The sequence below is a fragment of the Rutidosis leptorrhynchoides genome, chromosome 3 (assembly GCF_046630445.1).
Source record: "Rutidosis leptorrhynchoides isolate AG116_Rl617_1_P2 chromosome 3, CSIRO_AGI_Rlap_v1, whole genome shotgun sequence".
Lineage (NCBI taxonomy): Eukaryota > Viridiplantae > Streptophyta > Magnoliopsida > Asterales > Asteraceae > Rutidosis > Rutidosis leptorrhynchoides.
The window spans coordinates 188,982,949-188,998,832 of record NC_092335.1 but is presented as its reverse complement, the minus strand read 5'-3'; the positions used below and the strand labels follow the sequence as shown (position 1 = coordinate 188,998,832).

At 34.3% G+C, this 15,884-nt stretch overlaps 2 protein-coding genes across 3 annotated transcripts; one reads left to right on the top strand and one right to left on the bottom strand.

The window, feature by feature from the left end:
• The first annotated feature begins 1,152 nt into the window (after positions 1-1,152).
• On the top strand, positions 1,153-2,436 carry LOC139900700 (protein ALP1-like). The gene has a single exon (XM_071883459.1). The coding sequence runs from the start codon at positions 1,153-1,155 to the stop codon at positions 2,434-2,436; it is 1,284 nt and encodes a 427-aa protein (XP_071739560.1).
• Positions 2,437-4,554: 2,118 nt separating this feature from the next.
• Positions 4,555-9,597, bottom strand: LOC139897112 (enoyl-[acyl-carrier-protein] reductase [NADH], chloroplastic-like). 2 transcript variants are annotated; one of them, XM_071879766.1, is made up of 13 exons: positions 9,413-9,597; positions 8,527-8,821; positions 8,264-8,373; positions 7,716-7,771; positions 7,541-7,625; positions 7,409-7,456; positions 7,222-7,296; positions 6,788-6,899; positions 6,630-6,681; positions 6,464-6,515; positions 6,325-6,382; positions 6,083-6,181; positions 4,555-4,897 (listed from the first exon to the last, which is right to left on the bottom strand). In XM_071879766.1, the coding sequence occupies exons 2-13, from the start codon at positions 8,798-8,800 to the stop codon at positions 4,740-4,742; spliced, it is 1,179 nt and encodes a 392-aa protein (XP_071735867.1). In that variant the 5' UTR covers positions 8,801-8,821; positions 9,413-9,597; the 3' UTR covers positions 4,555-4,739. The 2 variants fall into 2 exon arrangements, with proteins under 2 accessions (XP_071735867.1, XP_071735868.1); XM_071879767.1 differs by having other exon boundaries at positions 9,418-9,597.
• Between the last annotated feature and the right edge of the window lie 6,287 nt (positions 9,598-15,884).

The following is a 15,884-nucleotide window of genomic DNA, read 5'->3' as shown; positions in this document are numbered from 1 at the left end:
TCATTAGATTCAACCGATTTCTTAAATCTGATACAACTCGAGCAATTTTTTGTTGTTGCAACTACACACAATATGAAATATATATGTATTTTATAGTCCTGTTCTGTCAACGAAACATACTAACATACTAGAAATGCCTCCCTTTTTAAGAGCTTTCGGCGATCGTCGGAGCACATTGAAAACAGTGACACGTGGACGGTTTGTTTCTAAGAACAACCATTAATTTAAGATTTGCTAATTTGTTTATTGTAATTAAAATGAAAAGAATTGGACGGAGGGAGTACACAATTTATTTGTGGAGATATAATGTCAAAGAAGAAAATTGATACAAAATTTGTTTCTTGGAGAGAAGGTTAAAAAAGAGTGATTTATATATATGCATCATACAATATATGTATGTTCCTTCTCTAACCTTTAAAGTATGAAATTGTTGAAAGCAATAACTGATTCTGAGAACAAAATAGGTTAATTTTGACCCTATTGATATGGTCAACTAATCAAACCCATTACCATTTTATCTAAACTTTCAAATAGTAATCGCCATGACCTATTGAAAATAGAGTACGGGTTCAAATTAACCACACTTAAGCTATTGGGTCGACATGTTCCCCTTAAACGCAACCACAAATATTATTTGAAAATGTAGATGAAGCGTCATAAAATTAAAATAAGTGACTTATTTAAAACGAATTTTGAATAGCCGTGCAACGCACGGGCTCAAAACCTAAGTATATAATAATCCATATTTTTAAATAATGAGACCCATGTATAAATTAATTATGTAGTATTTTTTGCTTTTTAAATATAAATTTTCTAAAGATAGCCCTAAGACCATAGATAACGCAGGCATATGTGTACCCAACCCGCCCACAAACGCCCCACAAACGCCCGGAATGGGGCGTTTGTGAGCGTTTGTGACGGGGCGTTTGTCTTGGAAAAACGCTGTGACAAACGGACGAGAAGAGCACGTGGCACGGTTTGATTGGTGGAAATTTCATAGCCGTTAGGTAGCCGTTGGCTTTTTTTTTTTTTTTTCTTCCTTTCTTCTATAAATACACACTCTTTATTTTCATTTTTAACACACTTTTATTCACTACACACTCACATATATATAAAAGTTTATATATTTTCTTTGTTTTAGAAACAAAAAATATGGATTTTTTAGCCTTAAGTATCGATTTGTTATTCGATTCAACGTCGTCCGAAGAAGAGGAAGAAATCCAACCAATAACTCGTTTTCAAAGACAACCACGACGTTTTTTAAATAGAGATCGTGAAGCAGCGGGTCAATTATTGTGGAACGATTACTTTTGTGAAAATCCGACGTTTCCAGACGACATTTTCAAGAGACGATTTCGGATGCGTAAAGTTTTATTTCTCCGTATCAAAGACGGTATTCTTCAACACTCTTATACTCCTAATGCCCCCGATCATTTTACTTTTTTCCAACAACGTCCGGACGCACTTGGACGTCTTGGTTTCTCAACTATTCAAAAAATAACTTGCGCGTTACGGCAATTGTCGTATGGGATGACCGCGGATATATTTGATGAATATATTAAAATGGCGGAAAAAACGGGTTATGTTACTTTAAATAATTTTTGCAAGTGTATAATTGACTTATATGGGCGGGAATATTTGAGGAAACCTAATGCAACTGATATTGCTCGGTTGTACTCGGCGCACGAGGAGAATCATGGTTTCAAGGGAATGTTGGGTAGTATTGATTGTATGCATTGGGCATGGAAAAATTGTCCCGTTGCATGGAAAGGTCAATATACGAGAGGTGATCACGGTCACCCGACGATCATGCTTGAAGCGGTTGCTTCATACGATATGTGGATATGGCATGCGTTTTTTGGGATGGCGGGTTCAAACAATGACATTAATGTGTTAAATCATTCTCCGTTGTTTGATTCCCTTCGTAAGGATAGAGTCGCACCTTCACCGTTTGAAGTAAACGGAAACCAGTATCCCTTTGGTTACTACTTGGCGGACGGGATATATCCCGATTGGACAACACTAATAAAGGGGTATACGACTCCTATTGAAGAGCCTAGAAAAAAATTTACTAAATTTCAAGCGAGTGCTAGAAAGGATGTTGAGCGTACATTTGGTGTTTTACAAGGTCGGTTTGCGATTTTAAAAACACCGGCACGAGTTATGAGTGTTAATAAGATGAGAAGGATAATGTATAGTTGTATTGTTATGCACAACATGATACAAGAAGATAACGGGTTTGCGTTAAGTACTTGGGAACAAGAATGGTTAGATAAACCCGAAAACCGGCCTCGTCGCAATATTCGGAGAAGGGTCAAAGATCGTCGATCACGAGAGAAAGAGATTCGCGATCGAGACGTGCACGATCAACTTCGTGAAGATTTAACGGCTCATATTTGGAACCTCCCGCCAAACTTTCGCTCGATGCATAACTAGTGTTTTTTTTTAATAATGTATTGTAATGTTTTTTTTTTTTTGGGTGTATTTTTTTTTTAATTGTAATGTTTTTTTTTAAATAATTAATGTACTTTTGTCTAATTAATTTTATATTTTGTATTAAACAAAATAAAAAATAATTTAAAAACAATAAAAAAAAAAGGAAATGCCACGTCACAGGCTTACCAAGACAAAAGCCCCCCATTACAACTTCCCCCAAAATGTCATGGCCTAGTCACAGTTTTTCCCCAAAAAGTGCAACTCTACCACTCCACGTCACAGTCACCATTATCTATGGTCTAAGGGCTATCTTCAAGATCCTAGGACATGCATGATTTGTTTGTACTATACTAATTACCACCCCACTACTTTGTTTATAACTACCTCACTAATATTTTTGTAATTGATTGGAGTTGTGTTGTACCCATTTTCTGTAACTTTCTCAGTCGACTCTATCATCTTGTTATTAGTAGGCTCGTTTTGTATAAAGGTATACTTCAATAAAATAGGTGATTAAGTAGTCGATGCAAGATATGATAGGTAGTTGGAAAACTGGAAATTAAGAACGAGGTAAAATAATAAGTATTGGTAGTGGCGGAACTTGAACTCGACTTAAAATAAGGCGAAACTCATGAAAAGTGGTAAACACTAAAAAAAACATTATTTTTTAGTAAAAAAAGAAAAAGAAAATTAGTGTAAAATTTTTTTTTCCCCCGAAATCGAGCCGGGGAGGATACCCCTTTTGCCTCCACAATGTTCCACCTCTGAGTAACGGAGAGTGATCAGTGCATAGTCAATATTCATCCATACATGACTAAACATATTTTTTTTCTGCCGAAAACACATATATTAAATATATATATTTATAAATAAAAAGATCTGATAATATGGTTGGGTTGTAATTAATACAGATCAGGCGATTTTTTTAATCCAATTATGCGTTCTACTGAACGATACAAACAGATACAACATACAATCATTGACCATAAACCAACATAATGAACGAACATAACAACCAATGCTAAGTAAACCCAATACATAACATCAACAGACAACCAACATCAAATCGAAAACATCCTAATCAAAACTGAGCCCTGCAACGCGAAACCCCTCAACAAACTCTCTCGCTACCGAACACGCTCCCCACATAATCCAAGAATCTACGGGAAATGTCCGTCGGGAAACCATGTAAGAAAACGGGTATGAAAACAGACAATCTGGATTGGTTCCTGAATCGTGAAACACTTTCCTAATTAAGTATTTCGCCCCTCACAAGCCTCGGGTTTACACGAAATCTTAATTGGGATAAGACAAGAACGATTTTGTTTCTAGACAAGAAGAAATCAAAATAACGTATGAGAGAATCTGTGTGTTTCTGTATATGTTTTGTAAATGCAGAAAAATAACCATGAAAACGAAATATAATCAGTTTTCATTAGTTATCGTGAAGAGTCATAATTCTTCATTTTAGGCGAAAAAATCTGTTGGAAGACACTTTCTCATTAAAACGAATAGTGTCTTTTTGGTTGAGGTTTCAGGGCGCTGCCTAAAGACTCCTAGAGAACCTAGCCATGTCAGCTAAGTCGGGACACAACGCCGAAACTACCCGAAAGGAACCGACGACGAGAAAGATAGAACGAACGACGCAAAGAAAAAAGAACCGATCCAGGAGTATGAACAAAACCGAGGCATCTAGTTAGAAACATACTTTATAATGTTGTATTGGGGTAATACTCAAAAATAAGTTTAAGCTTACTTGTGTATGGAATGCGTTAGTTGTATATGCATCTCTCGCTAAGTAATGCGTCAAATAATATTGAATTAGGTCGGTATTTAGGTATATTTATTATTCATTTATTACTCGTGAAAATTTGATTCTACCATTTTCATGGTGTCTCACACTTATTTTTTATTTACTTTTTAAAACCTACTTATTAGTCGGAATTCCATTCGGAAGCAAACTCTCTATCCATAGAACATTAAGAGAGGACTTTCTCTGCTCTTTGGTGTTTCACTCATAGAGATTCTCTTTATTATAGCATAGGGGAACATCTTACCTCTCATATCCCGCTTATGTGAGATTGGGTTTTTGTTGTTGTATTTGTCAACAGTAGAAAATTAAATAAGGAAAATTAATGCTATTATAGCATACAATGTCGAGCCTAACCACCACCAGTTCTCGTTGTAACAACCACCAGTTCTCATTGTAATGTATAAATTTGATGCCAAACTAACCTATTCAAACAAGCCGATTACAGATTTATTTGAAAAACCGAAACATTGTTGTGCTGGTACAATACCCCTTAACTTTGGTTATCTCTTGGAATGTTAAGATCCTTGAAAACAGGGCTGTCAACCCCAACTCCCATCGCGTTCAAACCGTTGTCGACATACAAAACCGTCCCAGTGATTGCAGAAGCTAGCGGTGATACCAGGAAAGCGGCTGCATTCCCCACCTCCTCTGTTTTTATAAATATATAGATATATATTTAAGATTTTAATACAACGGAATTATGAAATACACAAACACTTACACTAGTAATCACATATATGAGCCTAATGCTGCGTTTGATAAAACTGAATGATTTAGCGTTGAATGATTCAGTCTCTGAATAAAAATAAGCTGTTTAATAATCATTTTTAATGAACGATATGAATTGGGTAAAATTACCTTATTAACCTGTTATATGAATAAAAAAATTTACTTATTATTAAGTATTCTGGATATGATTTGAGGATGATATTTCATAATTTTGGGTGCTTAATGGTTAAGATAGTGCCTTCAAGTCTGAATAGTTGATCAATGAATACTGAACCATTCAACATCATATCTCATTCAGAGGTCAGAAACAAACGCGATGAATGTTGAATGGTTCAACATTCATTCAGTACTGAACCATTCAATTTCAATTAAAAGGTAAACAAACGCACCTAAGATGACGATTTGTGTATACTATTGGCATGAAAATGTTGACACAGACAATGTTGAAAGAACCTATGGTATAGGGGTGTTCCTCAGTTTGGTTTCCGGTATGTTCGGTTTAATCAGTTTTGTTTTATCGGTTCAGTTTCTGAACTTCTAAAGGCAGAACCATAACCGAACTGACAAGCCGAAGTCAAATGTCAAAACCGAACCGAACATACAATAATAAGATTTTATTAGAAACACCATACAACGTACGGATTTACAAAATATGCATGAGTAAAAACACCATACAACATACGAATTTACAAAATATGCATGATTATTATATGATAGAACTACTTATATAGTTATATTTAATTATTAATAAGTGTTACTTCATAACCAAATTTGAGTTCACAAAGCATGAAAATATGTGAGTTCAAAATCCAAAGAAAATCTTTGTACGTCATAATCACATCTTAGCTAAACTTTTAAGTTTGCAAAACGCTAAAATATCCGAGTTTCTTCAATCGAATTCGGTTTTTGGCTTAACCGAATTCGAAAAACCGAATATTGAATTCGGTTTTAGTTTTAATCGATCCAAAAACCAGTTTTCAAAACGGTTTGTTTTTAACTGGTTTGGACTGTATTTAGGTTAAACGGTTTCAAACCAAATATTGAACACCCCTAAGATCCTAAGATCGATATATTTAATGTACAGAGCGGAAGATTTACACTGACCTGCTGCTAATGTTTTTTGGATTGGTGCATTTTCTGCTGAATAGTCAATCATCATATCAATAAAGCCAATCGCCTTAGCAGCACGACTTCCCAGTGGTCCTAGTACATAATAAAGACACGTTAATAACACATAGAGGGTCGTTAACAATTGAGTCGTGATATATATGTGTCCTGTTATAATGAACATAATAGTTTAAAAAAAATGAGTTTAATGTAAAGAATATGAAAAGTTATTGCAGTACCTGCAGATATTGTGTTGACTCTAATTCTATGTTTTCTCCCAGCTTCAAATGCCAATACCTGTATGAATTAATTCGTGATTACTGTGAAAATAAATTACCATCACGTCGAAAATATCATGATAGAAAAGGATGAACTAACTTGTGTGTCACTCTCTAAAGCAGCCTTGGCTGAACTCATACCTCCACCATATCTGCAAGGCAAATAATACAGTTAAAGATACGGTGGAAAAAAAAAAAAAAAAAAAAAAAAAAAAACACTCGAAATATATAATATAAAATAGTAATGTTAAATTAAAATATATTACCCAGGTATGATCCTTTCAGATGCAATGTAGGTCAAAGAAATTGATGCACCGCCTGCAATGTGATAATAAAGCTTAGGCGTTCATGATAAATAGGTGTGAAATTAATCGGTCACAGGGTAAATTTGGATGAAGTTTGAGATGGAAGTATTATAGCGTACCGGGGTTCATTATTGGGACAAAATGCTTGAGCAAAGATATGAAAGAATAGCTTGATGCTGAGATGGCAGTTAAATACCCGTACCTTGATGTTTCTAAGAGAGGTTTACTGACCTGCGATATGAGAGGTGTCAATCTGGGTCGGGTAATTTTGATAATGGGAGATGATTTGTACACCAAAAGTACTATATATAAGAATCACAGTTTACAGCACACATATTTTAGTGGCGTAAAAATCAATTTCCACATTTTAAGCATATCAGAGAAGAATTTAACTGTATTAACTAAACAATAAGGATGAAATAAGCTAATAGGTTATGATTAAAAACAACAGAAAAATGTAAATAAACTCTAAATTAAACCTCGGGTCCATTGGCTAAGCTAATAGGTTATGATTAAAAACAACAGAAAAATGTAAATAAACTCTAAATTAAACCTCGGGTCCATTGGCTAATGAATGCACAAGGATATCAATGGTGCCAAAGTCTTCTTTCACAGATTCAGCTACTTCCTACAAAACATAGATACGGAATTAAGTATGTGATATACCAACCTCTTTGGGGACGTTTGACTTTGAATTAAAAAAAGAGAGCAACTCCAATATTGATTTAATAAATTGATACCTTAACGGTCCACTTTGAGCACCCTGCATAGCGCTTGTTAGTTTTTACCTGCATAATGGTTATGTGATATATTAGACCATATTTTCACTAACTACAAGAAAATATTTGTGAAAGTTTGAACTGTGAACTTACATCCTCAGGAACATCTTCAGGTGTATCATACACTGCATCTAAGGGATACACTTTAGTGATTTCCATTAAAGATCCATCTGGCAACCTAAAACAACAAATTGCACTCACTGGTTAATTGAAAAATTACTATATCATCATCATAAAACGTATATTGTGTTAGAATATATACACTTACACACGTGATTCGTCAAACTTCCCCCTTCGAAGACTAGTCTCAAATATGTTCAGTGCCTGCAGAGTTGAATAGTCACCAACAACTTAGTACATACAGCTTTAAATAGCCTGAATAATTCTTGCAGAGGGTGCAATTAAGAAAAACCTCACTAATGAATGGATCAATGTGGCTTTTTATTATCTTGATCGAGTCAAAGGTTAAACAAAAGATATTAACCGAAACAGGAAGCATAACATAAGTTGAAAATCACTCAAAGCCTATGATTAATTTATACAACCTCCTGCATCATTCTTTCGAAATTTCTATATTAGTTGAAGTGATATTGTTTCGGTAATCATATCATCATAATAGTTAATAGTTAATAATTTTAAAAAAAAATTAAATGGACAAAAAGGTGCTAGAGGGTCAAACCAAACCAATCTGCTTTGACTTTTGAGACACACTAATAAATGATCCACCCGTCATCAAACCCATCCGACCACCAATCTGGACACCTCTAACTTGTAGTAGTAAATAAACATGCATTAAGGTTAGGATTAGTAGCATACTGGGACCCATGTGCCAACAAGGATCTCGGCACCTGCAGCAGCAAGAGATTTAGCTATAGCCCAACCGTATCCATTATCATCAGCTATACCTGCAATGAAAGCCCTTTTTCCTGCACATAGTTCCCCAAATTAGTAAACCAACTCTTAACATGTTTCCTAACATTTCTAACCATAACAGTAAGTTAACCAGAGAATATCATCTTATTATTTATCCAAGTTGCAATTTTCAAGTAATATTATAAAATTTGGTCCAAATAACTAACCTCTAAGATCAATAGGCAGCCCTGGAAGGGGTGCTCGGTCACTGGAATCAGACATGGCTTTTGTGATCATCCTTCCACATCTCAAAGGACTGGATTTTACATTCTGAGATAATAACTGTGTAGATGAAATGTGACATGAGCTTTTAAGCTTTGCACATGAAGTCCCTTTAACATTGCTACTGAAAACTGCAATGCTCGACTTCGAAACTTCACATGAAGAGACCGTAGAGGGTCTTGCAATAGCAACGTGCATATTAGGAGTAACAGTTGTCATTTTAATAAGTTAATCACAAACCTGCAAATCATACAAAAATCACAACAATTAGCATGAATCTCACCAATCATCAACATATATTTTTCTTATAACAACTCCATTTCTATCTATCTATAATTTATACAACAAACGAATTACACTTATCAATTTAAATTAAATAAATTACTTTTAACGACCACAAAGTTCATTCTCTATTCTACATTTCTACATCTCTACATCTATTTACTTCGAAATTTAAAAAATCTCGCATATAATCTGCAAATTATTCGAGCAACGGTCATCATAAACATTTTTAACAATTAACAACTAATAATAGCACAAATCAGTTTAAAAACAAGCTTCTATATCCATAAAACACCTAAAAACAGTTAAAACATAGTAGAATAAAAATCAAATACTTCAAATTAAATCATATTCGCACACATATTATTTGCATATCTAAATTTGCATTAAGCTCGAAGCTAAAAACCTAGATCAGAGTATCATCAGCACCATACGCGAAGATAATAACAAAATTAAGAACAATGCAACAATAACTCAAATAATGGAATCTAATAATGTAAAGGTAATTGTATGAATGTAAGAAATAAGAATCAATTGAGTATGAGTTACCTCGCCGATCGGGCGCAGTTGTATCAGGTTTGTGATTGCGGCTGTGTGTATGTGTGTACAGATATATATAAATGGAGGTTCGATTATAACAAAGATACAAGTTGTTGTGAGGGTCGTTGGGATGCTTTGTACGTATCGAAATCAAAATAAGTACTGTAAGAGTTTGGGGTTTTCAAAACAGGGTTTATTAACTTTATATTTCTGATTTAAAAAATAGTAATGCGTAGATTTGTGATGAGAAAAAATACATACATTAGTAACTTATACAATACTAAAATAAATCTCATTTAAATATTTATATTTATATTTATATAGGGATGTGATATTTCCATATTTTTTTTATAAATCCATCACAATTTAATATTATGTTCTAGAAATACCTTTGATGATGCGTATATTGATTGCACATCAAATAAACCCTATTTTAATAAAAAAATTATTCATTTATCAATTAAAACACCAAGAGGATCTAGAATAAAGGCCATAACCGGCTAGAGGCAAGGTAAAGGTCAAAATGAAAGGCGGTTAGCATACGGTGGTAACACATAAACCATCTGAACGCTACGTACACACATAAACAATAAAAGATTGTCTACGCGGTTTCCTCCTGAAGGATAGAAAAGCAAGCAATGAAGGCCAAGTCACCGTGATAAGGGACCAGACTGTGTTTACATGTAGACCCTTGACAAAAGTGCAGGTTACCCTGTATCCGGCACGCGGACTCAATGAGCAAATGACATAAGAATCGTCCACCACGAGAAAGAACCAAAACTTATTTACATAGAAACATTTCCTTAATAGAGAAGTGTGCAGGATATTCTGTAACCTGCACAAGAGTCGCCGCGAGCAAGAAGCAAGTAAAACCGTCTGGAAGAACGTCCGTGTAGAATATCCCATGAAGAAACACTTGATGAACTCTCAAAGTTGTATTAACGCATAAGCCCCTCATTCACTGTGCAGGATACCTCGTAACCTACGCACGAGCATCAGAGAATATCTGGGCCACAACACACGAATGGCATCTCCATGACACGTCAGCTTGTGGTCCCAAAAAAGTTTGTTACAACCATGAAAGGGACATGTATCACGTCATCATTCCCTCTTAAACAAACTTTTAGCATCTATAAATACACCAAATGGGTCATTCATTAAAGCACGATTACCACTCATCTGATAGACCACTGTTGTAACATCCCGCGTTTTTCCGTTAAATTTATTTTTTAACACTATCTTTTTTTTTTTAAATAAAATCTTTCGTTATTTAAATTCGTAGTTTCCGTTGACCAACGTTCTTAATTTTTCCCGTTATTTAATTATAACATCACTCGTTTACTCGAGCGTTTTTAAAATATTCGTTTGGTTAATTCCCGCACCCGCTTTGAAACTTGAGGGACCGAGGTTGCCAAGTGGGCAAACTAGTTGACTAGGTCAACTAGTCAACCCACCTTATCCATCCATTCATTTCACCTCCCACCTTCTCCCTCTTTTCTCTCTACTTCCCTTTCATGAACTCAAACACCCATCCTCACAAATTCATCATCTAAATCCGATTGGAGAAGCAAACATCAAAACAAATTACTTTTTCGTGATTCTCTCTTCATCCGCTACATTTTGGTACCAATTTCATCAAGTTTGGGTAACATTTCTAAAACTCTAGATTTTCTCTAAATTCGTGTTTTTATACTTGAAATGGTGTTAGTTAGTGTCTATGGCTCGTGTGTAACATGAATATATATTTTGTTTGCTCGATTTGTTGTTTTGAGTAACTAGTTTGAACATTTGAAATGGGTTTGCTTAATCTTGCATTTTGGAAGATTAAATGTTGTTTGATTGTTAAAGTTCATGTTTTAATTGTGTTACTAGTATCACTAGCTTCGTTTTGATGCGTAGGTTGATTAAGAAAACTTCAAACACATGATTATTGATTTTTGTGAATTTTGGTTAGGGTTTGATAGACTTTGAAATGAACTTTTGATGCGTTGAATGCTTGTTAATGTTGTTAGTAAGTGTTTAGATGCAATGTATGCTTAATTACCTTCGAAACGGCATATCGTATGTGTAAATTGGATTCCCGAATCATAAAATACGTTTTACGAACTTGAAACTTTGAAAATAAACCTTTCTTGATCAATTGACGAGTTTTCGGTTATTGTAATTGATGTTTTTGCTTGTGAAAGGTAGTTAATTGTATTCCTTGTCAGAAGAGCTTTCCAATGATATAAGATGCGTATTCTAAGTGTTTACGGTTTGCGTTTTGTGCTAAATTGAATTTTGGATCAAGACTTGAACTTTTGAAACTGACCAGGTACCAGGCCACGCCTAATGTCGCGGCGCGACACCTCTGGCCGCGGCGCGGCAATAGCCGTGTTTGGGTTCTGACCTACTTTGTCAAATTTCGAAAAATGTTTGGCACGCTATGGACCTCCAATTCACATGTAACTTGTCCTAACATGCTTATATATGATTAAAAACCTCAGAAAAATAGTTCGGAACCCGACCCGAACGTGTTGACTTTTTCGTTGACTTTGACCCGACCAAGTTTGACTTTTAGCCAAACTTAACCGAATACTTATACAATCTTTCTAACTCGCTTCTATACTTGTATCTTGCATGAAACGTGATAATTTGATTCACATGCTACTTAATCGAGTCGTAACGAGCCATAGGACTAATTGAACACATTTCACCCGACCTTGTGTCGTAACCGGTTAATTGATACAACTTATTTGTTTAGGTCAAGGCTAAGCAACTTTCATGCACACGTTTACTTTGTGAAGTACATTTATACTCGTGCTGTAAAGACCCGTCCTTATCCACCTGGACGAAGTCATCAACATTTGGTTCCATTGCGACGATCGACTCCAAGTAATGTCCTTAATATGAGCAAATGCACAGCGGAAGACTTAAATCGTACCTGAGAATAACATGCTTTAAAATGTCAACATAAAGTTGGTGAGATATATAGGTTTGATGCTAGCAGCGTTATATCTATGGACCACAAGATTTAAAGTTTATACATAATACACTCCTCGTGTATAGAAAAGTCGTTGAGCACTTGGTAACCATACTTAACATTTAAATCACAGCAGCATATTCTTAAATAAACCCTACACCGTACCAAGTGTAGTAACGAAACGAAGTACTGTGCAACCGTTTAAAACTGGTCGTCCAGCCCGGTTGGGGTTGTCAGGCCCGATAGATCTATCAACAGGATTCGCGTTTACGCTCCTCACGTAAATATTAGCTACCAAGTATAAAGAGATATGCCATGGTACAACTCAACGTAAAATTTATATTTTTGATCACTTGCGTCCATAACGTAAATCATTTATAAAAACAGCGCATGTATTCTCAGCCCAAAATATTTAGAGTTAAAAGGGAACTATATACTCACCTAATGTATTTTGTAGTAAAAATACATATAACATCATTGATCAAATATAAGGTTGGCCTCGGATTCACGAACCTATATCAATTGTATAAATTAACACACATAATGAACATGTAATAATCATCAAACTAGTTTATATATATCATTTATTTAATTTAGTAATATATTTGTTATATAAAATAATACTAATAACGAAAACAATAATAATAATCATAATAATAATAATAATAATAATAACAAGAATTAAAACCATTTTTAATGATAATAATGATAATGATAACTTTATTAAAATAATTTTAATAATAATGACTAATGAATAATAATAATAATAATAATAATAATAATAATAATAATAATAATAATAATAATAATAACAATGGTAATAAACATAAAAAGAGAACTACCTTTAAAGGTTTAAAAAGAATTAAACTTTCAAAGCCGGGACTCGAACCCTTGACCCCTCGCTTATACACTAACACTCTAAACCATGTATCTGTTTCCGTTTTTCTGGTTTAAAGTCATTCCTTATATACATAACCCGTTTTCTTTGTGTTTCCCCTTTCTTCTTTTCTTAAATTTAAACAGACTAGTACCAAAATAATTTGGGTTTCGGCCCAACTATGAATTTGACGAGTCCAAACCAAGGGAATCGATCCACAAGCCCAAATGATATGTCTGCTAATTCGATTAACCTAGACGACTTGATATTTTATATATATTTTTTCTTTTTCGTCGATGGGAAACAGGCAACAAAACAACAAGTATCATCTCCTGTCATCTCATCACAAGTCATATTCCACAATCAATCATAACCGACAGCTTATGGGCCAATATAGAGAGATAATTAGGTAATTATGTATGTATCTTTTTTCTGTTTTACGATTTATTTAACCGATTATATCTCGGCATCTTCTGGTCCGTTGTAACAGAAATTAAATTAAAGCAGTAGCAGTCTTGCTCCAGGTGTGTTTATGACTCGACCTAGGGTGGTTCTTGGTCTTCGATTGCTAGTAATATTTAAAGTGATCGAGTATCAAAAGAAGGCTTAGAAGATAGGTGCTGTTTGGTCAATCAATGACAACACGACAATCCGATCAGGTTATCATGTGGGTGGTGATGGATAGATGGAGGATCATGGTTCGCGAAGAAAGGTGGTTTGAAAGGTGTTGTAGGGTGTTAAGGTGGTTGTTGAAGATTAACAGGAGTAAGACAGGTGGGTTACGTAGAATAATAAGGAGGAAAGGATGTAGTAGTAGCGGGTGAGATAGTGGACTGTCTATTCGGTTTAAATAGAAGAAAGAAGAACAAGAATGAGATAACAGGTGGTGATCATAGTTTATTGTTGGTTGTTAAGTGAGTTTGGTATTGTAGGGGTGGCGGTTTGATGTGTTCATGGTGACCGATATTTGAGTTCCGATCAGAAAGCAACCTCAGGAACCGACTAATACCTATTTTTGATGTTACGATGAAAGTGGTTAAAGTTAAATGGGTTGTGGGTGTTTTGCAGGAAAACATATAAGGTGATGGTGATCGGTAGTGGTGGAAAAAGGTGTATGGTAGCGGTAGTAAAGGAAGAAGGAAGAGAAACAATGAATATGTGATTTTAATCTAGCAAGAGTGATGAAGGTAACGGTTCTAGTCATGAAGGAGAGAAATATCGGTGGGTTCATGGTGATGAGGGTGGATGTGCGTGGTTGTCGGAGAGGAAACAAGAATTGGGTTTTCGGTGGTTTCATGGTGACAATCAATAGTCGATGAAAGAAAGCGATAGTTTGTGGTGTTGGAGAAGAGGGTGAAGTGGCCGATGATAGTGGTAAAGAGTTGGGATATCTCATCTATAACTGAATTGATCAAATGTATATATATATAAAAAGTGGTATTTAGATTTCTCATCAGCTAAAGTAATAAAACAAACATAAAGGTGATCATGATGGTTAATGATTTTTGTTTGTTAATGCCACAAATTGTACGATTAATACAGCTCATGAATTGAATTTAGAGATATATACAAAGTTAAATACAGTGTTATTGATATGCAAATCAAATTCTGTCTCTAAATCTAAATATCTGACTTCTTTAATATTATTAAAATTTAATAATTATAATTATATTAACAATAATATAAATACTAATAATAATAATGATGATACTAATAATAACAAAATTAATAATAATAATAATAATAATAATAATAATAATAATAATAATAATAATAATAATAATAATAATAATAATAATAATAATGATACATTAATTAATAATGAGAATGATATGATAACACCAATAGTGTAATAAATTATGCTAATCAAATAATATTTCGAATTATAATATATGTATATATATATGTATCCATTTATAATTAGTTGTTCGTGAATCGCCAGGCTTGGTCAAAGGGTATCTAGTTATCCGAATATAGATTTCAAACCTTTCTAGACTCAACAATACATATTCTGCTTATCGTGTCGGAAACATATGGAGATTAGAGTTTAAATTTGGTCGGAAATTTCCGGGTCGTTACAGTACCCACCCGTTAAAGAAATTTCGTCCCCGAAATTTGGTAAAGGTCGTCATGGATAACAATAGGAATGTTTTCATGACGAATATGAGGTAATAATGGTGTTTTATCATTATTGAGAGATATAGATAAAACGATTCGATTACGCGAAGAATATAAATGAAGCTATCGCAAAAGGGTGAAATGAGTAAATAAATATATTTGTTTTAACCGATGACGTAGCTACCATTGACTTCCGAGATTTAAGGAATTTAAAGAAAATCTTACATAATAAGATTTGGTTCTTCGGCGATTTAGAAAATCAGGATCTTCTTTGATTTAATGCGGCAATCTGTTTCGATTTCTTTGTCGGATATTTCACTATAAATTCACCTCTTCGTTTTTCTTATTCTCCACATCTTCTATTCTTTATCCCTCTACTCATTCCTTAATATGCTCCATCCAATCCTGATTCTTATTATACTTCTAACTTTCATATCTTTCATTCTTCTCTTTCATCTGTCGCCAGAAGAATCTATTCACTTTTATGATTTCCTTGGAATTATATTGTTTCTAATTCTCCCGTG